Source organism: Pomacea canaliculata, linkage group LG11 (genome assembly GCF_003073045.1).
Source record: "Pomacea canaliculata isolate SZHN2017 linkage group LG11, ASM307304v1, whole genome shotgun sequence".
NCBI lineage: Eukaryota > Metazoa > Mollusca > Gastropoda > Architaenioglossa > Ampullariidae > Pomacea > Pomacea canaliculata.
This window is the reverse complement of record NC_037600.1, coordinates 5,381,846-5,404,821: the sequence shown is the minus strand read 5'-3', so window position 1 is coordinate 5,404,821 and position 22,976 is coordinate 5,381,846. Positions and strand designations below refer to the sequence as shown.

At 44.4% G+C, this 22,976-nt stretch overlaps 1 protein-coding gene across 2 annotated transcripts in view; it reads left to right on the top strand.

The window, feature by feature from the left end:
• LOC112575396 (LIM domain transcription factor LMO4-A-like) overlaps positions 1-22,976 on the top strand; it is a 60,197-nt gene that overhangs the window by 5,910 nt on the left and 31,311 nt on the right. For both annotated transcript variants that reach the window (XM_025257249.1, XM_025257248.1), the window contains exon 2: positions 18,556-18,838. In XM_025257249.1, coding sequence (XP_025113034.1) covers positions 18,594-18,838 — 245 coding nt within the window. In that variant the 5' untranslated portion in view covers positions 18,556-18,593. The remainder of the gene's footprint in view (positions 1-18,555; positions 18,839-22,976) is intronic.

Genomic DNA, 22,976 nt, shown 5'->3' with positions numbered 1-22,976 from the left:
CTGCTGGTTGTAGTGGTGGTAGAGGGGGTAGGATGGTGTGAGAGAGAGAAAAAAAAGTGTGGGTTAATTGAAGATGGATTTCCCGATAGGAGGCAACGCCGACCTCGCAAAGATTGGTCGTCACGGAAAGTGTTCGTTAGTCCATGACCTGCACGATACCGACACGTAGCGGGGAGTGTGTCGGGTCAGTGGAACAGCCAGCGGTGCGTCAGCATGAACTCTGAACACACAATCATTGTTTATGTGTCCTTTGACCTATACCCCAAATAGGCCGCTGATTTTTGTCTAATCTCATTTTATTTTTCGCAGCTGTTTTCGTTGTCAAAAAGAATTTGAATTGTTTGCTCTCATCCTACAGGATATGACGCACCCGAGACAGGAGCAAAATAGTGTCTGGGTACATACACACCCGGTATTACTCAATCCTTGGTTGTTAACAATGTTACTTTTGATACCGAAAACAAAGAGAGAAAAAATACCAGCCTGGATAAATATTTATGTCCACATCAGGTCTCATCTTTGTTCCTCTGATAAACGGAAACTTTAGCCTTGTCAGACTCCCGTTATTCATGCAAATGTCCCGGATATTATTATCTGTTTAGATTGTGGTATTTCCGAGCGTTGTGTGGCACAGCTGTAAAAGACATCTGTTTGATATACAGAAAATGATTTTATCGGGGTTTTGCGCAAATACGAGGTTAAAAAGAAATTAAACTGTAAACTGGAGACAGGACGTCGAGGAATAAACGTTATTGCAAACAAAAACACTTCCTTGCATAGTGTTCTCGCCTCCTTTGAGCTGGCTGTGGACTCGAGCACGTGGCGTCCGTTTGCCAGCGAGGGTTAATTAACTCTCGCGCGTCATCACTCTTGCAGCATGTCACGTTATTCCGAGTGCGGGATTAATTAATGACTGGCGAAAGGGTGTGTTCATTACTGATGTCGGCTCATGGGAGATGGCGACTGCGGGACTGGCGATAGGACTTAGCTCGCCACAGTCGTGCTGGCGAGGGCTGGACTGATAAATTGCCGTATGCTTTTACTGCAGCTTCCTCCATCTGCCAGAGTGTTCTCCCTTTGATACGATCGGATGTGTTGTTTCACAGCCATCCGTATCCAGTGTGACTAGAACTTCGGCGGCAAGACTAATTAAAAACAAGTCCCGAAGCGAGAAGTCTTGAGGGATCATGGACCTCTTCAAGTCTGACTGCCTTGAAAACAACTCACGGATTGAGACATCCATGAAACGTAGGGGAAGCAGGGTAGGGGGTTGGTGTTTAGTGAGGGAAAGTTTTTTTAAGGGGGCTTGGGGTGAAGGTTGAGGTGGGTGGGGTGATGAGCGGAAGTCACTTAATAAAACACCTGTTGTACGCCGACAACTCACTAAAAGGTAGCGGCAGTACACAACACGTGAAACCCACGTTTGGTTTTGTGTTATTGGTTGATCCAGCCCTCCATTTGCATAGAAGAAATACCCCATTGTACAGCATAATGGCAGAGTCAGGTAAAAATTATTATAACCTTTCTGTCCGTTTACCTGTCAGTCTCAAAAGATGGAAAACCTGATTTATCAGCAAAGAATGAACAATTCGGAAAGAGGGACTTCGGATCTGCCTGGCCACAGTGAACCACTTTTGTGTCAGTGTCCACTAAGTTATGGGAGTCTTCACCTCTGAACTTAAAAATTTTCTGCAACTTTAAAAGTCATTGAATCTCTTTGTCATGAATAATATGTTCTACCTGATCCACCTCAAAGTTTTTTGCACACCACCGGTTTGGTCTGTATACTCTCGGCACGATTTACAGTATCAGTTATTTACTGAATCTCTTTCATTTCAGTGGCGTATAATTTTATTTGCGCGTTTTTGTATTCTGAGAATTTGATCAACCTTTAGACTACTGTCGGAGTCAGTTATCACAAACACTGATCATAAACCTTTATTCAACGTTTATTTTGACATTTCGCAGGATAGGATGACACTATCCAGACCAGTCGAGATTGACTTTTATTCCTTATTACTTTTTTTAACCATCTGTTAATCGATTCTAAATGGAGGGACCGTTGAACAAAAGAAATATCAGGTCGTCTTCAGTTTCGCTTTCACACACAGTTTACTACTGGGCAAGGGACACAAGTCTGGAAAGTGTTACCTCCCCTTACCACCACCATTTTTATAGCTGCGGAGTACAGACAATGCTGATCGTGCCAGCCTCGCGACCGGCGCAGCCAAGGGAGGTGACCAGGGCCGTGCAGGCGAGTTTTCCTCAAAGACCTCTGACGGTTCCGGGTGGCGTTAGATCTTGTTTACCCTGACTTAATTGCTCCCTGCGAACCCGCATCCCGACCTTTTTCTTCCTCGGCTAAACTGTGTTTGGAAGCACCCGGCTGAACCCCTAGCTTTTTTTCCTCCTTTTTTTCATACCTGCCTGGCTCTCAGCGCAGTCAAGGGGCGGTTTTTTTTTTAAATTTTTATTATTCGATTCTCGAGTCTTCCTCCTCCGCATGAATTCTCCACCCACCCACCCCTCTCAGAACCTCCATGTTCATGCGGTAACCCGGGGTGCGCCCACTTTCAATTACGACAACAGTGTTAAAGTGGTCCCCGTGTCCTCCCATTCACTTCCGTCGCTGGCTTGGTGCGCACCTCATTTAATTTCCTTACACCCCCAGGTGCTTTGGTTTGCCTTCTGTCACCCCCCTGCTGATTGGCCGTTTCGTCACAGCTGCACACCGAAGCGAAGGAGAGAAGGAGAAGGATAATGGGGTACTGGGGACAGCAGCAAACCCTGTTCTGATGAACACCAATTATCGTCATCGTCGTCGTCGTCTACCTGCCAGACCTCGTTAAGTACACGCGAGTAAAGACCAGCACAGTACAGTTGTTTGAACCATTCTGGCTGGATCAGATGAGACCGAAAGCGACAGTTGGTGGCGTGGAGGTCGGTTTGGTTTCCATGGTGATATAACTGCGATTCCATAGGATTGGACGGACTTGATCTTCGTACTTTGTCAAACCCTCTTTCTCTCTCCGTATTTTGTCCGTCCTGTTGGCTTTCTGGTTGCCTGGGTGGTCGTGTGATGACGGGGAGAAACTAGAAATGGTTGGTATTGTTAAGTACTAGTTGCTTCACCGAGCCTGTTCTGGCCAGTTGAAGGCGCTACACTGGGAGTCCAAAGAGTGGAACTGGTGTGCGAGGCATCCACAAGGAAGGAGCTTGTCATCACCATTTCAAGGTCTCACGGGTGAAGGAAACTGACTCTTATCGCGAGCGCGTGGAAACCACAGCAAGGGCGTCAATGAGGAGATAAAAGGTTGTCTCCCTTAACATTTCGGTTGATGGAGAGTGATGTGTTAGATATCTCACTTTACCCTGGGCCATATTGATGACGAGGAGGAGGGGGCAATCTCCCTCCCAACTACTTTTCTCGCCATCCAGCTGCATTTCTTTCCCCAACTGCGGGAATAGATAACCATTGACCCTCTGACAACTGAGGGCCAGTGGATTGCGCCTCACGGGAATCGAACCAGCTAGTCTCTATACCCGAGCGACAACGCTCAAACTTCCTAGTGTGAAGATAGTTTGTGGGGAAGGGAGGTGGGCTAGAGAGAGAAAAGATTGATTTTCGTTTGGAAAGAACAAAAGCTGATCAACAAATGAGAGTTCTTTCTTGCTTTGATCTCTGTTAGTTCCCACCATTCCCATCTCATTAGTTGTAGAACCCAAATTTATATAAGCCCAAGTGAATCCAATTGAGTGATACACATTTTCATTTAGAGCATCCCAGATGATGAAGGACTAGAAAGCAGAATAACAACATCGACAAAAGAAATCTCATAAAGCTAGCGGATACATTTTATGGTTTCTAAGAGTATTAGCACAGGTGTTTCGACCAGGTTTCTCATATATTGTCAGGCACATTAAACACCACTCGCCTAGCGGTTCGCAACAGAGAAATCAATATGTAATATGTCAGAGTATAAAGTAAAGGCTTATTAACAGTTGCTTCAATGTTATTTCACTCTTGTCCTCTTCCTCCCCAGTGACAGCTACACTCTCTTCGCTTTAATTTCAGGTCTTTGAGCACAGTAATATTTCTGTGGGTTATTAATATACACAGCTACAATTTGATGCTGTTATTGGTTTTCTGTATTAGTTTTCTATTAGAAAATCCGCGTCAGTGCTATCTGACCCTCATAAAAGAGTAAATGGGACTTGTTTTGAGAAATGAGGAACGCGGCACTTAATTACACTGCGGTGGTTCATAGGAGCTCGGCATGCATTGTTTGCAAGGAACTAGAAAGTGTAACTGGAAGAGAACCGAGTGAAGAACGAGTGTTGTTAAGCTGAATGCGAGTATGAACATGTTTTGCAGGTGGATATTACTGGTAGCCAGGTAGAATGTAGTCGAGCGTTAAAGGCATGATTACATGTTTAAGGTTCCATGCTTTGGTTTTGAATGTATGAACTATATTTATCCTCTTTCTTGCCACCTTTGTGTCTCCTTTTTTTTCTTTCTATACTCTATCCTTTCCTTTATTTATCCTTCTTTATTTTGTTTTTCTTTCTGACTCTTACACATGCTTCTTCACTTTTATTATCTCCCTGAAAGTAGCCCCTGTTTACAGAGCTGAACTAGTTTGCTATGATATATCCTCTTTTGCGGATATAGTGTAAAACATCAACAGTTCTGCTTCTCTTTCTCCCTCTCTTCCCCATCCTCCCCAGATGAAGAGGTGTTATTGGTGATTTTAGCAGAGCCAGCAACTGAAGGTACAACATATTACTAAACTGGCCCTTCTGAACACTTATTTAGAAAGAGCTGAAATTGAGTCGTGCCCAAGCGAAAATATGAACCCTAGATATCAGATTCTTACGTGTATTGCGTCAGTGGACAGGAATACAGACAGATGGACGGAGGAATTTATTTTTTGTTTTGGTGTTGTGGTTTTGTTTTTTTTTGTTTTTGTGGGTGGGGGTGTTTTTGCAGCGGGTAGTTCGAAGCTATCCGTGTAATGGCACGACTTTAAACATCCAATTACCTCCTGCTTTTCAACTGGCAGAACACGTCTGTCCGCGCGACCTGGAGAAAGGGGGGACCTCAAGAGAGCGCTTGGCGACCGTGTTTTACCATTTCTAATTCCCCTTTCCATTGTGCTGCGCTTCAGCTTCATTAAAAGCGCATTTAGTCGGGGACCCGGGCCTCGCCTCCTCACATTTGCGACGCCGCTTCTCTGCCGGAGCCAACTGCTGCAACATTCTTTGAGTCTGGTCATTGGTGAGTGTGAGAGTGTGAGAGAGAGGACAACGAATGTTGAGAGACACTGCTACAGGGTGTGAGCCTGAGGAAGACATTGTCACAGTGTAATTATTCCCCATTCCCTCTTGCATTCCCCATCTAGTTGGCTTCTTTCACACTTGCATTCCCCCAACATATTCAAAAATGCGTGCTTGGCTCAAGACCAGCAGACTGTTAACAATAATTATTCATTAACCCAATGCCACTGACTGTATAGCAAGTGCAGGACAGGGGAAGTGTTCCAGGAAGTAGGTTTCACAGCTTGTAGCACACTAATGTATACTGCAGTAAACTGTGAAGACCTCTGCTGCATGATGGGAAGTTTGGCGCCATAAACTGTGCGGACTGTGATGCCAGTGCAGGTATCTGAGACAGCCAGTGGCGAGAGTAAGAGGAGCACGTGACCTCTTTTTTCAGTTCCCTGAAAGAAGATAGACGACGGTAATTGGTCGGCAAAACTATTTTTTAACGGGCTGTAAAAAATAATTACTTCTTCGTTAGCAGCGACTCATCATTCGATGAACAGGCTGACCTAGAGTCAAGTGTGGATAAAAGTGTGTCGCTGGCAGGTGTGGAGGAGGGAATAGGGAGGAGGTGGGGTAGACAGCGAGCGAACGAGTCGCGTAGCTGCTTCTCTAGAATTTTGAATCCGTTGCCGAACATAAGTTTTCGAGAAAGGGAAAAGATATCAAGAGCACATGTGTTTCACTATTTCGCTGCATTGTCGCTGCAAATGAATGAACTTGACTTACACGAAGCGGTAGCTCGAAACCTGGCAATAATATCACATCTGGCGAAGCCGAGGACTGAACTAGCAACCAAACAGCGGCCGTTGGCATTTACCTTTGGCCCATGCCATGTACAGTACCATCTGCTACTTAATTGCACTGCAAGGGGTTGCCTCCGCCTTGTAAAAACCCTTTTACCAATTACTGATTTGACCCTCTGACCGCTTGGCAGCCCTACAGTAAGATCACGAACTTGTTTTACTGGACGGCTGGCAGACGATCCCCCATTCCCCTACTAAAACTAGACAGGTGTTTACAAAGTTCTGGTTTATTCACATTTCAGATTAACTACTATAACGAGGCAGGTTTGTACAAAGCTTCCGGGTTACTCACATTCTTTGTTTAGGCTCGCCGGGACTAACAGCGAAGACCTTCGGAAGAGGCAAAGCGTTGGTCTCGGCAGACAGACAGCAGTCCACCTATACACGTGTGTGGTAGGATGGAAGAATGGAGATGTTCTTCCTTAGCCACATATGTCAGTGTCAGCTACAACTTTTTCTTTCTCTTCGGTACTACGTTACAATGTAAAAATAGAAAAGAGGCTAATCGCAGTTCCGAGCAACCTTTTGAAGTCTCCCCCAAAACATTTCCAACCTGGAATTCTCGGGCCATTATTATGACCGTCACAGGACTACTGAATGGGGTTTGACGAGCTGCCGGGTGGTGCGTGGATAGGGGTGGGGCAGGGGATGGGGTCGGGTGTCACAAAGAAAAGGAAGCTAACTGGTTTGTGTGGACAGAACGGTGCATGTCTCAGTTCCTCCTCACCCTCTACCTTCCCCCGTCTTTTTTCGTCAATCATTTCCCTCCTCACTAGCACCGCATTCCACATACTGCGGACGCCTTATGCTGTAACTATTTGGATGGATGTAGTAGAATAACAAACTATCAGGTTCTTGATTTTCAATTGGATTACTTGCTCTGGGATAACCGAAGCTCGTTGACTTCGCTCGAGGACTCCCGCTGACCCTTGGGCCTCTCAGGTCAGCGTTACCTGTCGTTGGGACCTCGTCTCATGCCACCAGTCTGATCCCTCGTCGTGTTAATTATCTTTCTCCCACCTTCCAACACCACCCACCCACTCGCTACTCCACGCCTTCCAAGCTGTCGCTGGCAATTTAGTAGGGGAAATGAAAGATTGGTTCCGCGTGGAACGTGCGAAGTGAAAGCAAGTAGAGGGAGGTGGGAGCACGAAGCCTTGGGCGTGCAACTACATCACAGCCTGCTGGTTGCGGCTTGTTGCAGCAGTGTCTGCTGATGAGATGGGTACAGTAATGAATTAGTTTCACCTGGCAGGTGGGTGTTGTCTTCTTCTCGGTCACTGTTTGCTACACTGAGGCCAAGCTTCAAGACAATGCCACTGTGGCCTCCAAGCTTTATTTTATTTTAAGAGATAAATTTAACATGGCATCGGTACGATCCGCCCTTCCACCACTAACCACCGGTGCTGTGCACCCAGGGTAGGACAAAGAAGCAGGAGTTAAGCTTGCGGTAACCCTTACAAAAGTGTAGAGGGCTGAAACCGGAGGTACCAGGGTAGTGCTCCTTTTGGCACACTATGTTTGGTGAGGGAGGCTCTTGCCAAACTGGAAAGTTGTCCGTGACCGGAAGAGGCACAGGGGGCAGCCGTGGTTCATCTTCCGTTAAAGTTTCTAACCTTATATGGCTTGCCAGTCCGCGGTACTGCAAAGTTTGACTTGAGTTTGTGTGGTAAGAAGATCCCACTGAAATGTTAACGATGCTCACATTGTGGTGATTGACGGAGAAGGAACCGATTCACCTCCAAAGAAAAAAAAAAAAGAAAAACTAAAACCTGACAGCCAGAGCTTGTGAAATGTTGTCTGTGATAGAAAGTAAATCGCATGTGTCCCTCTCCTTCCTCAGACGGGATCTGAACCCAGGATCATCTCACCTACTGGGCCGTCTCTATATTTATCGAGGGACTTGCTTGGTAACATTACGCCGCGACCGACTTTTCTGTCCAGACATCCTCTGTCACCCGCTTAGTCGTGGAAGTGGTTAGCAGGACCCCGCCGCCGCCGCCAGTGACAACATCATCACACTTCAGCTCGGAGCCGCCACCTTTTTGGTCGGTCGGTGGGGCCAGGTTCTGATGTAGTCGTCGACATCAGGACGCTCAGCCGGCACGGCGGTCTATTGAGCGCCAATTAGGGACTCGTCGTAACGGAAACGTAAAACCTACCTCTTTACCACGTGGACGGCGATAGGAAAGAGGAGTCTTCTTGCCCCTCCCCGAGACCCCCGTCCCCGTACACACAAACCCAATTAATAAGTTGGGCGGCGCGCCAGGGAGTGAGAGAACAAACAAGAGCTAAAAACCTGCCGAAATGGAGGAGGTGGGAGGTGAAGGAGAAGGGTGGGCTGTCCCACACGCATGTGGTGCTCGTTATGAGGCGCGCACCTAATTAACGCACTAACAATGTTTGGTTTATGAAGAAAGAAAGAAGAAAAAAAGAAGAGAAAGGAAGGAAGAGAAATTACTTGTAGTTATCTTCCCTGCTTTGTCATCTCTGTCTTTATGGCAGCACATGTTTGTACAATGGTGTGTATGTGTATGGATGTGTATATCCGTGAAAATTTTAGAAACTGTTGACTTTTATTTTGAAGTAGCACTTTAGTAATATTGGTAACACAACACATTTGGTTCTCTGGATTTTTTCCTCCATAAAATGCATTTTTCAGTTCTTGTTTTCTTACATATCACTTCATCACAATCAGCTCTCCTGGTCATTATCAGTGCACCTGTGGAGTCAAGGACTCCCTTGGGAAACGTAATCTTATTCATGGCATGTGAAGTAGTATCGACTGTAGGGCCCTGACAACCACAACTTCATTTTCTGTTAAAAAAAAAAAAATCGTGTTGTAAAAACAGATTTTCTTCATCCACGTCTTCTGTGCAGTCATTAAACCCTCGCAAACACACTGACAGAATGGTGTGTGTCACGAAGGAAAGGCTAATATTTAGTTTTTGAAAGCTTTTGTTCACTGTGGTGACAAGCGGCGAAATGAGAGTTGTGATTCCCTTTGAGATCCGCCAGTCATTAGCAAACATGGAAGATGCGTTATCTGTCTCTTTATCTTTCACCAACCACCATCGTCGCTGTGTCATCAACACGATGACGCGTGTTCCTGGTCCAATAACTGTCAGGGTCTCTCTCTCACACACAATTTCCCTCAGCTTTCCACGCCCTACCCCCTCAGTTCTCTCTCTCTTCATCAGAACAGGTCCCCAGTGAACTAGCCCCATGTAATGCATTATTCATCTTTTCGGCAGATTGCCGAATTGTCAAGCACCTCATTACTGCTAATTGGAACAGTTTTTGGTGCTCCCATTGTACGGCTTCTCTTGATAGCTGTTTGCGCTACATGATTGGGTACAGTAGCACATCCTCGTCAAAATGTAGTAAAATTACTGGGGTGGGTGGGTGGGAGTGTGTGGGGTAGGGGAGGGGCAGTGGTAGAGGCCGGCGGAGATGTGGGGGGGAGCAGGGTGGGGTCCTGGCTTCGTCATGCCTGGTGCAGTCGATGTTGTTTAGTTTGTCTGCTCGCCGCCAGCCCCCGAGTGTGACTCCTGTGTGAACACAAGACTAGGTTGAGGGTAGACTGCTTTGGCACGACTGCAATCCTGTTTTGTGGTTGTGGCAGACAGATGGTTTTAATAAACAAAGCAGGAGAACAAACGAGCAATCAGCTGCAGACATTCTCTCTATCCTGCTCTTTTCCTTATATATTGATATAATATATTGATATCTAAAAGCTATTTCGTGTTGTGTGAGAGTACGAGCTTACATCTGACTCTCTGCCTCCTTGAATTTATTTATAATGCATACATATAGACACGGAAGCCGTATAATTTTGTAATTGGCATCCTATACTTCTATGTTATTCTGTTCCATGAGAAAAAAATCGGTCAGGACAGCTTCTGATATTATGTTATTATTACACCTATTGATGCATACATATATGGACATGCATCCATACTAACATGCTTTCTGGCATGTTGTTTTTCATACATCATCCAAATGCTGGTTGGGTATTCTCTGTTATATGAGCGAAACAGTTTTCAGATAATCATATTATTACTTCCGCCCAGTCATGTGCATTTTCGGATTTTTATTTTTGCGATGTTTCAAAGTTTCCCGTCGCTTGTTAAATGGGTTTTCTTTCTTTTTTATTTACTGCGGGCAACAGCGAAAACTCACAGACGATACGAAAAGTAAAGAAAACTTTAATTATAAAGCACAAAATGTATATGTATTAACAATATATTAATTTGTATGGTATTAAGTGTTCAGGTTTAGGGGTCGGGTGCTACTTATTCCCGGATGTTCACGGTTGTGCCTGAGAATACAGAGCTTTACCAGCAATCATCTGTTTGGTGTTGAAAGAGTTGAGCTAAGCCCCAATCAGGCACCTGTGACCTGTGACCTAGTCTTTCTGTCTGGTCCTTGTTGACAAGCCACCCTGTCGGCTCTTCTGATCACGTCACGCACGTCTGCTAACAGAGTACCGTTGTGTGGGTAATAAGAAACGACTACTCCGTGCCAACCCCTCCCTCAGCCCCCTACTACCCCTGCTCTCTCTCCCTCCTTCCTACATGCCGCCCCTCCCCTACTACTTCTCCCTCCATGCCGACAGTACTGCAGTACAACACTATACCTTCCTACTCACCGCGGCCTCACGGAGCCCATTATGAGAACTAATTACCAGTGCCCCCCTCGCACCTCCCGTGTCTATAGGCTTCTGTAAGTCGCGCGCATGCACACACACACAGCTCTCAGCACACGGGCGCGTGAGAATATTTCTGGCTGGCTGGAAGGCCGGTTCGCCCAATTATCAGCCTGCTGTGTACCCACAATAAACGCCAATTATTCCTTTGGCAGTTTCCATCCCTGAAGTCGTTGCTGACAGCCCCAGTCCGTTACTGTGCCATTAAAAAAAAAAATATTCAGAACGAGGTCGAGGGACGAAGTAGAGAATACAGTGTTTCGTCAATTTTTTTAACCCTTACATGTATCAAAACGATGTCAGGGGCCGCCATTCCTTTTCCCTCCACTCTTTCCTGAAAAAAAAAATGCTGAGTCTTTATGATGGGCACGACTTTTCCTCCCTCTCTTCTGGTCGATTTTTCCTTTGTTTTTGCAGGTCGTAAATGTTTCGGGTAGTCTCCCTTGTCTGACGGGAGAATGTAACGGCCAGGGTGGGGAAAATGGCTGCGGAGTGTGGTGCCAGAAAACGTCAGGGGCGACACCTGTGCGTTAAGAGCTCTCTTGGCCTCAACGAGTATCTAGCTGCCAGAAAGATTTACGAGCAGCGACGAGCAATTTAATGTTCGAATCCACTAGGGGGGCATATGGAAAGCAGCATGGGACTAGACATCCCCCACTCCTTGCATTCCGCCCCCTAAACGTGTTTTCATGTAAGTGGGGCATTGCTTTGTGATTGGTTCGTTTCCATAAAAAGGAAGAGAAAAATATTTGTAAAAAAGCAAGTTTTTTTCTTCTTTCTCGTCTTTTATATATATGTTAAAGTGATAGTTAATGCTGTCTGCAGGAAACCATCAATCGATTGTCGCATCGTTGCAGCTTAAAGGGGGAAAACATGAGTTCATGTTTAATGAATTAAGAGGATTTATACCTTGTTGTTTCCCATTTTCCCGGAGTGTCTGAGACTGGCAACAAGACACATACCCAGAAGTAGGATGTAGTTTGGTTGCAAGAAGGCGGCAGTTAATTTCGGTTGACAAACCTGGCGTTTCTCTGAACATCAGATCAATTGTGATCCTGTCTGGGGTGCAGACAAGCGGCCTCGGAGGTTACCTGCCAGATGATGATCCTCGGTTTGACTGACCTTCCGGTAGGTCAGTGGTAAAACTCGTGTGTCACCACTGCCATGAGGCTTGTTAGGTCATGGGTTCAGGTGCACGGATTTTCTCTGGATGTGACACCTGTTCTCTGGGCCGGCTGTTAGGAAGGGAGGGAAAATGATGTTCTCCAGTCCCCTTTCCCCTAATCATTCTTTTCTTCCACAGTTGTGTGAAACCACCAGTTGGTGAAGGACTTTTCCTACCAATTAAAGCAAACGACTTGGAAGGTGGTGAGGACTTTTCACCTGAAATTAACTGCAAGAATTATTAGAAGTTCAATTCAGGCATACATTTTCCTTTTGATCTCGCTAAGGGGAAAAAAGGTAAACAATTGGAAAAAATATCTGTTGACCGAAATTAGGTGAAATCGTTGCTTTAGGCGACCAGACAAGTGCTCGATCTTCATTTTCTTTCGATTTTAGTTGCATCGCAGGAACTCAGCAAACGAGAAAAGTGCAGTGGTCGGTAAGAAGGACTAAAGTTTTGTACTATGTATATGGACTGCCAGACTGCCAGAGAGTGAAGAGGGTTCAGACATATGACAATCATTTACAATGTTTTCCTGTTGACAACATTTAATATCAGTCAAAATATCTATTTCTTACTGCTTTTAGGAAAACCCTTCTGACAGTTGGCTGTAAATACTGTAGTGGGGTGAAACAGGAATTCCGAGAAGGTGTAATATGAGAAAGCTAGAAGATCCGTGATTACCCCTAAGCCCCAACCAAAAAGTTTCATTTTCTCCCCACATCTATCCCCTCGTGTGGCACGCAGACGAGGAAGTCGTTACAAGCTCTTTAACAATTAAAGAGATCTCACACAACACACAACGAACACTATTATACTCCCTCTTTACAAGCGACATTTTTGTATAGCTTTTTCTTTCCTCTTTCCTTTTTAAATATGGAAGAAAAGAACTGACAAACCGCTTGAGAATGAACACAACGCAGTTGGCAGTCCTTTAACACTAGAGTCACAAACTACCAGGAATTTTTAAAAAAAAAAATTTTGAAATGACATTCAGGAATTCCCAATCATGCATATGCGACAAGAAGCTGCACTCATATAAATGTTGAATATTTAAGAGAAAAAATACTTATCCCAGGAGAGATGAAACGATTTCTGTGGCTTAGGGGGTAGGGTAGGCAGGAGGCAGGTCAGGAGGGAATGAGGTAGCTATGAGATAAACACCTGTGATGGAGACCTCCATCATGGCTTCTTCTCTTACCTTTTTTTGCTTGCCGCTTGATATATCGGTATTAAATCTTCTTCATCAACATCGCGCCCTCTACCACATTCACATTGTCTTGAGACTTACCTGGGTACCACCCCTTTACTAACATGCTTCTAAATTTAGGCGACTAAAATTATTGTCTTAAAATGTCAGTGACAACACATGCACCTATTATCATAATCATCGACTTTTTATTTCGAAATATTAATTATCGTTATCATCATCATCATCATCATCATCATCATCATCATCATCATCATCGCTATTACCATCATGAGATTATTAGAACAGGAAGAAGAACATTTCTGTCACTCATCCACGTGTCCTTGCGCAAAGGACTCTATACAAGCGGTAGACACTAGTTGACTAGTGTTGTCTTCTGTTGCTAATTAAGCATTAACATTCTTTGTAGCAGTGAGAGATAAAGCTTGTCATGGCAACCCAAAAAAAGCATTCCAATGGAAAAACTAGAGAAGAACATCTCGACAAAATGTGTCTGTAACAAGTAACAGCAAGACATTTACATTCATAATTTCTCATACCCTCGTCGAGGCTGGAAACCCGAGTAGGGGCTGTTAAAATAACAGGGTAGTAAACCTAGCGCCCTGTTATATTCTTCATGTAGCATTTACCTGTCTTTTTCCTCAGAGATGATCATATTACACTATTGCATGATACTGATTCGAACTCGGGTGCACAAACAAACACACTACTCCAGCCATTAGATTTTGGCACTTTTTGTGTTGGCGGAGGGAGAAGGCAGTGGGGTGGATTGGGGGGAATACAATTTTCACACCAAGGTTCAGATGAGCAAAAATAAGGTCGCCCCCAAGCGACTAGCAAGAATTTATGTTTACCTCCTCCCTAAAATAGCCTGTAATTGAATTTTATTTATCTTATGTACATGAAAGCGATCGTAAAGACAAGGTTTTGTCCACAATCGAGCGGTCTTGCTTTCCATGCTACGGTTTATCCTCGCCATTTTGAGTTCCTTTGTCAGCATAAATAAATTGGCCATTTCGCTGATTCTTTGTTCGTACTGTGCGGTAATTACATTTGATGACTTTTATTTTTTTTTTTTATTTTTTGGAAAGGGAGGGAGGAGGCTAGGGGTTCGAGAGGCAGCACCAGATAGAAAGACAAGATGATAAAAAGTGAAATCTGAGATAAATCACTGTTTGCTCTAGTGTTTCCATGGGAACAAGTTTTATATTTTGATTATTTAATTACATATTTTTAAATGAGACCGCGTTCTCCTGCTGTATTTGAAAATAATGTTTTGTTTTTTGAATTGCGTGTTGACGATACTCTTACATTATTTAAGCGAATAGAGATTATCTTCCTTGCCAGCACGCACACACGCGCGCACGCACACACACACACACACTCGCACTCATATACTTTTTCTCTCTTTCCAACTCACGTGCGCGCGCATACACACACACACAGACATGGGAAAGGGAGAGAGATTTGTCAGTCACCTCACGCCTGTGCGCATGCCCGTGTTCAAAAAAAAAAAAAAAAGACGCTAATGAGATCACAGATCTTTTGCCAACGGGTTTCGGGTTCGTTAAAAGCAGCCACGTGATCATGGGCTAGCAGTGCGCGTTGTTAGCGTCTTTTCAAGCCCACTGATTGGGCCATTTTGCGGCTTGATTTTCTCTTGTCTTCCCAGCTCCACAGGTTAACGGCCCTTTCTAGCGGTCTTTTGTTGACGTCCATCGGGGGTACCATCATCATAGGAGTCGCAATGAGTTTATTCGTAGGGAACCGCTCTCAGCTTTTTTTATTTACCTTCGTCACCGTAACCTCCAGCTGTATCGACAGGTGGAATTAGCAGCATGCATTCGCCGACCATCGCAGACTCAATGGGGATAATTTATTGCACCCCCTTGTCCTGTCCCGCCGCCCACCGTTACTTATCACGTGTAAACACATGGTTGCATGTACACTGGCGCCACCATGGAGATAAATATAGTAAGCGGGTAAGAGGGTCAGAACATTTGACATGTTGCTGTATATTCTTCACTTACTACAATTACCTTTTCTTGTTCAGGCTTATGTTGTTGCTGTTGTTGATTTTTTTTTCTTCTTCTTCTACTTCTATACTTTTGTCTTATTCTCGAAATACCATCGAGAGCTACGTTCCTCATGTTTGAGCATATCCTTCCCTCAGTCCCATTTCTTCCTAGCCATCCACTTTCGCATATTCGAAGCAACTTTAGGTGAGCATGGAAGCACATTTTATTCACTACCTGACACATGTGTTTAGAGAGAGAGAAGGAATGAGCAAAAGCACATCAACGAGGAAGGTGGAAAAAGCGAGGCCTTAACAAGGAACAGCTTCATCCCTGGTCCTTGCCTTCTCGAGAACGAGGCTTGGCCTACGTACATCGCAGACCCTAGGGAATGTGCGCACAGGCTCTGGCGATTATGACGAAGTCAATTTGCATCATAACGAGGCCTATTTCCCCCTCGCCTGATTGGGTTCATTTCTCCTGAGAGGGATTAAATCGAGGCTCTTTATATCTCTGTTTCTTTTACTCTCGTGACTATACCAGGGCTCTACGTAGGTACATCAACTTTTAGAAACAGGGACTAATATTATTACTAGCTTTTTCATTACCCTGTTGTTGCTTTTAGTTTGCCAACACGTGCATTTATTTCAAGAGCGGGAGATAGGTGTTAAAAAACTCGTTGTTTGCTTATTATTTCGCCTTCTTTAATAAGAATTGTCCAGTGTCTTTTTTTCTTTTGCCCATTCTCTTTCTTCCACCCCATCACCACCCTACACACACACTGAGAGAGAATCCTGCACGTCGTAGATTGTCCGGGTGCAATTTGTATACACTATACACTTCGGTGTATCATGGGGGACTAGGGTAGGCAGACCACATGACTACACGCTGATTGGTCGATTAGCAACCGGTTACACGTGCATGGACAGATAATTAACATCCATTTGAAGTGCGCTTTGTTTTCAGATTACTCGTTCAATTAGTCCCTTTGGGCTTCAACGGCCTTATCCACACCCTTATTCTCCACACCCCCACCCCACTTTCTCTGTTCCTTATTATTGTAAACTGAGCTGACACTGAATTTTCGCAAGCTTTATTATTAGTATTCAGTTTGAGAGTTGTTCCCCTTCACCACCTTCCGAACGATTTTGTCCGATTCATAGCTCCACAAATCCATTTGCCAACAGATTAGATGGGTTGTACTTGTGCCTGTACCTTTGATTCTTTTTTTTAGTTAGTAATTATGAGCATCTGTGAATGTCTGTCTTTCTCTTTGCCTTTTTCCTTTCTTCTTTTTATGTCTGCATTCATCTCCTGCATACATTCGTCGTTATTTCATGGCTCAGTAAAATACATTATGGCATTCTTGCCAGTCTTTGGTGCGAGAAAGACATCACACCTAGCAAACAATCACAATCCCGCTTAGTAAAGAAGAAAGAATGAACAGCCACCCCTAAACGAAGTCTGCTTCAGATGCGAACCAGCAAATGGTCCATCGACTGGTTCCGCAGCGGGTGAGCCCACGAGACAGATCGAAGAAATAAACGATTTGTAGAGAACAAAGGAGAGGAACGATTCGATGGTAATGCTTGCATGATTCTTAATTGCATGTTTTAAGGGTAGAAATTACGGTTACAAATGTTATTTCCCATATTTTTTTTATAGGTTTCACTTCCGATATTTTAAAAAAATCTTTAAGTATATGTATTAGACCATCCTCCAGAACTAGCACTGCCTGCTTTACTAAAGGAGTGGGCGGGTGGTGAGAAGGGTTGGGTGGGGAGGTAACTGTAAGCTAGTCGCCCCTGATTGCTCTTTTGGGCTTAAAACTCGTTTAGTGGTCCCCGAGGGCTACATCATTAGTTCCTTTACTGGCGTGGAGACGTGAACATTTTCATTATTTCTGGGCTGAGGGAAAAAGCTATCTTTTTCAATCCATGTTTAAAAAATGCATTAGTGCTCGTGCATTTATTATTCATGCGCTCAAAATCCTGCAAGGGCAGAGCAGTACACGTGGGCCGAGCAGCAAGTGAAGTGGTGGCGGGTGGAGGAGGAGGAGGAGGAGGAAGGGTGGATGGTAAAACTAATTGTGGCGCCTTAATTTAACTCGTTTGTGTGGAAATACTGTGTGTGTGGAGGGAGGCGGGGGTGGGTAGAATGTATGTATGTCACTCATTTCTGTCGACTTAATTGGACATTTGCTGGTTGTCGTGCCGTGACTCATTTCTGTCGAACCGCTTTGGTCATTGCCACAAAGACAACTCCAGCTTCCAGGTTAATAGGGCTGGTTGATAGGGAGATTGGGTGAGGGCAGATGCTGACAGAGTCGTGGAGGATATTTTCCAATAAAGAGAATGCTGCGAAAAAAGCGAAACAACGCACATGCGTTCTCACACGCGCGTGCGCACACACACACTCACAAACACGTGCGCTCGACAGGAGGGCTAATATTACACTGAGATAGTTCTAGCTTTTAAACGCCTTCCTCGTAGGAGAGAGTATTGCGATGTTTTGCCGAGGTAAAAGCTGCGTGAGTTATGGCCTCTGAAAATGCCATGGCGATGTTCTTTGTCAAGAGATCATTGATTGACGCTCATCACGCCCAGCAACAATTATCCCTACGTGCCCTCTCGATGTCTTCGGCATCGTCTTGCTACTTGATGAAATGAAAAACACACGTTGGCAGCCCGGGCGAATGTGTGCGTTCCGATAAGAGCAATGAGAAAAACAAACACAAGAAAACAGCGTTTTGTACTCTTTGCTTAATTGACGCAAATGGCACTCGTTTTTTTCTTTCTTCCTTTCTTTTGGTATCATTCTCCCCGCTCCATGTTTTACCTTTGCTGTTCTATATTCCTGCTCCACTCTTTCTCACGCGCGTGCACGCACACTCATTTTATCTTAGTTTAGTGTTAATAAAATGTTTGAACTGATGGTTATTTATGATCATTTTTTAATAATGTATCCAACATACAAAACAGCTGTTGCCTGTCCTCAGTTTTGATGTATAGGGTATTTGTGTGGGTAGGAAGTGGGGGAGATGAGTTTTTCTCCTCCCAGCATGCGAAAATGAAAACATTATGTGTTCCATGTCATGTTTTCAGTGTTTAGCAAGCTCACATCACTTGTCTCTTCTCATCGCTTGCTGCTTCTTGATGAATTCAAACTAATTCAAACTAAGACGATAGTCAACGAATGCTCTGAGACTTTCATTCCTTTTTCCCACATACAACCCCTGTTGATTCCATGTTGGATTGATTCTTGTAACCCCTAACCTGACCGTCCTACTGCATCACACCTTCATTAGTTTTGTTCTCTGATCTCTGTAGGTGACCTGTCCGGCTCGTCCCTGCAACACCCAGCCAACATGGGCCCAGCTCTGACACCCACCCCGGGTGGACCGGTCTCGGCCAACGGCAGCGGAAACGTGGCGGCGAGGTGCTGCGCCGGGTGCGGGGGTCGAATCCAGGATCGCTTCCTGCTGCACGCGCTGGACCGCTACTGGCACACGGGCTGCCTCAAGTGCTCGTGCTGTCAGGCGCAGCTGGGCGAGATTGGCACTTCCTGCTTCACCAAGGCCGGCATGATCCTCTGCCGAAACGACTACATCAGGTAAATACACTTTAAGGTACCACGTCATTGTGGGTGGGTGTGGCCTGCAACATATTTGTGGATTTAGCCAATTTGTGGATTAGCTTTTTGTGGATTTTACCATTTTGGGAATTGATTAACTCTGTGAATTTTAACATTTTGGGGATGTGTGTCATTTGTATCCCAATGTCATTTTTATATATTATTTTGAGGATTCTGTTACTTTGCAGATATCGTCATTTTATGTTATTATTGCATTATTTTATATTTTATCCATCGTGTACTGCATCATTTCAGAGACTACGTAGTTTCGTGGTTATTTTATATTCTTTGGCGAGGTGTACATAACTCGTTAACTTCGTGGCTATTGTCGAAACAAACAGCGAAACTTTTATTTGAAAAATGTGCAAACTCAGACTTAACCTATCTGATACAGCAAGTAGACTAACCTCGTGAGAAGCAGATGCTTGATTTTATAAACTGGTTTAAGTTTTCTCTTTCCGTGTTAATTATTATTTTCCACCATTTTTTAAGACCGAAGGTAAACAGAAATGTTGTCATCCGAGAATAAGTCACAGCAAGGAAACATTCTATCAGGGACGATAGTGACAAATAGTGACTAGAGAAGAAAGATTTTTACTAATTATGGCACTAATTACAATCGAAATCTTGATGACTACAAAGACGATGATTATCTGAGGAACGCAAATGCTTTATTTACTAGTTTAGCGAGGGAGCATGATTAGATAGGGGACTAAAACTGTAATGAGTGTCTGTCGTAAATGTTCATTGGTATTTGCAAAGTGGGTGTGTTAAGTGTGAACGGGAAATGACTGTTTGCTCGAAGCACCTGGGACTTAATCTTCACAAACTTTTGCCTAGACTTGGACACTGCATTCAAGTAAGTTATGTGCAGATTCGCTTTTCATTTAATCAGAATATGGAGATGAGAACTGAGTGTTCGAAGGACATTTGTGATAAATTAAAAACTTGGCTGAAGAGTTTTTTTTTATTTCTTTTTTTTCTCCCTCGTCTTTCTGCCTTTAAAATTTGTTCTGTAATGCGAAAGCGTGGACGATTAAGGAAACCCCTCAGAAACAGAGGTCTGCACATTAATGAAGTGACAGTTAAGCTTGCTTTAATCTCTGACTGCATTAGCAGGGAAGAGCCCATAAAGATCATCTTACATAGTCGGCGCTGGCGCTTTGCAAAGGCTTCTTAAGCACCACGCTCAAGTTATCGTCGAGGGTTTAATGGGAAGGATCTGGATGATTTACGGAGAAGCTTGTGAACCTTTATTTTGTTTGTTTGTTTTTAAAGCTCACAACGAACACTTTAAGATGATTAACACGTGAAATACGATAGCACCAGGCCCACTGTCTAGGGAGGTATCTTGATGATCCAAAACGCTTCGTGATGATGATGATGACGATGATGATGAAGGAATAATAATAATCAAAGATATATGAGGGTGTTAGCCTTCTGTTTTAGCACTTTGCTATTTGTGTTAATTAATATTTAATCATCGGCATCATCAGCATCTTTGTCTGCATACGTTAAAACTGAATTGGTCTTTCGAGAGAGATGCTTAGACTTCATCCTCAGCACTCGTTTTTCATATCAATATTTTAAGCAGTATCAACGGCCGCTAAAAATCAGCCTGCCATTTAGTTTATTGTCAATGTAACTGCGAAACCCGGTAAGCACCTTTATGTTCTGCAATGATGTTGTTTGTGCGCGGAGACTTGCCGAAGGAAGCATTCAATAGCAGGACAGGTCAAAAGTGCAGAACTCCTACATCGCGAGCAAAAGCTTTCATCTCTAAGGATTGTGTTTGTGTTTTTCCCTTCTTGTTTTCCTATGTTTTAAATCCGCAGCAGTAAGTTTATACTTACGCCTTTGCACTCTTCTTTTTAACCGAGAACCATACAGTCTAAACAAAACAAAAAAAATTCAAAAAATATAATTTTCAAGGAAGTTCATATTTTTCTAAAATAACATTGCATTGTTCTTCGTTCTACAGTCTACATCTTAGTGGCTATTTCGTGGATCCTGTTCAGCGCAGTCAGCTTGCCTTTCCAATGAGATATTGTGCTATACAACATATTATTGTTCTTATTATTTCCGTGTCAACATTCTCAACACGACAACAGGTGTGATCAGCGTCATCTCTATATCACGTGCCCAGGTGTGTAGGGTACAGATGAGCGACAGCAAGCTATCTCGTGTTTCTGGCGTACAGTCAGCCAGGATGTTGTAGAGAAGGGTAGGTGAGCTGAGCATCCATGGCAGTCAGTACAAGGCAGCTGTCTGGGGTGAAAAGCTCATTTGTCACACTCACACACACGCGAGAACGCGCCCGCACGCACGCAGTGTCATGTCTGATAACGCCCTTAGCAGCCGAAAACGACATTTTTGTTTTCTTCCGACAACCCACCCACCCAACTGCGACCGAGGTAAAACGCACCTCCCAACTCACCCGAATGAGCCACGCCCAGTATCGGCTGGCTCGTGACCTAAGGTGCACCCAGACCGCTGACGAAATGCGCAGTCGTCGAGGACGTCTAACGAGGCAAATATAACAGAAGTCACGTGGTTTCTCTCAGACTCGGGTCGGGTATTAATGGCGATTCCCCAATCTTTTAAATGGGAAACCAAGTATTTGTATTCTTTTTTGGAGGGTGGGGTTATTTCCGCTTTCGTTTTATTTTGTTTTGAGCCGGAAGTGCTAGATATATAGCTTCCAACTATGCGCAGAAGAGCCAAAAAATCGGCAAAGATTGTAGCTCCACCACAACACACTGACTCCACTCACTCGTGCTGACTGTCGAACACACGCACGCACACAGAGTACAAGCGTGTGCGCATCTGACTGTTGCATCGGTGAATACTCATCCTGTGTCATGCCGGCACTGAGTGAGGCTCAAGACCTTAACAGGAGGACACCATGAACTGCTGATGTACTTCTTTTTTTAACAGCTTTTTTCATCTTTTTAATTGCTGGCATGAGTGCACATTATTACGGCCATGTGTTCTGTTGTGTCAATCCTTTATACGCGCTGTTGGCTAACCCTTTGTAACCATGGCAAACGGAACATACCGGAAGCAGAATGCACATCTTGTGTCACTTAATTGCTCGGCAGATTGTGGGCGTGTACAGAAGTTACCTTATTGGTTTCCCCAGCAGGATCGCTAATTCTCTTTCTCTGTTTTTCTATCTCTCTGTGTACCACGTACAAAACCATGTACTCTCTCTCATTCTCTCTCACTCTATCTCATTCTCTCTCACACACACACCAGGATGGGGATGGGGGCAGGCAGAGAATGGGAAAAGGAAATCGTTTGCCCCTCGGCTAAGGCAGCGGCTGCTACAGGCACCAGATCCCATTAGGAAACAGAGGGCCAGCTGACAAGAGAAAAGGAAAGACAATTAAGGGGCTGGTTCATCATTAGTGCCCGGCTAAGAAGCAGACGCCGCCATATTGACAGGCCCAGCAGTGATGGATGGCCTAACCTACCCTACCCTAACCCCCCCTGGTCGCAACAGTTTTAGAAGAAAACAGCAAACTCTCCTTTGTGGCTGGACTCCACCGCTGTAGGGGGTTGAGGTCGCTAGCTCTGACTCTTAACACCGACCGGAAGTTTCCATAACTATGGGACCCATCTTCTTGTAAGGGCAGGCAGGTCAAGGCCCTCATCGCTGATGTTCTGGCTTCTGACATGGGACAAAACAGACTTCGTTCTCTACCCGTCCACCCTCGACCACCCGTCCACCCTACCTCGACCTTTGCCGACATGCCACGCACCCGCTGTTACACCTGTTGTTGATTCATGTTCGCGATGAACAAAAATTCCAAACGCTGAAACTGCATTTCTTTTCATGTGCATGATGATGTGTCTACCTTGGTGAGCCACGTATATACACATTTTATATACCTGGTCCCATGTAGGTATACAGAAGGCGCATGATGCGAGAATCATTTTTATTATCATCATTGTCCGTGTCGTTAGCTTGGTGACTAAACCAAATCTTGTTTATATTATAAAATGTCATCGTTATGTTTATTTATGGTTTGTAACGATTTTAATGACAACGAATGCTCGCGTTCTTCTCTCTCTCTCCCCACTCACACATAGATGAGTAAGCGCACGCCAGCAA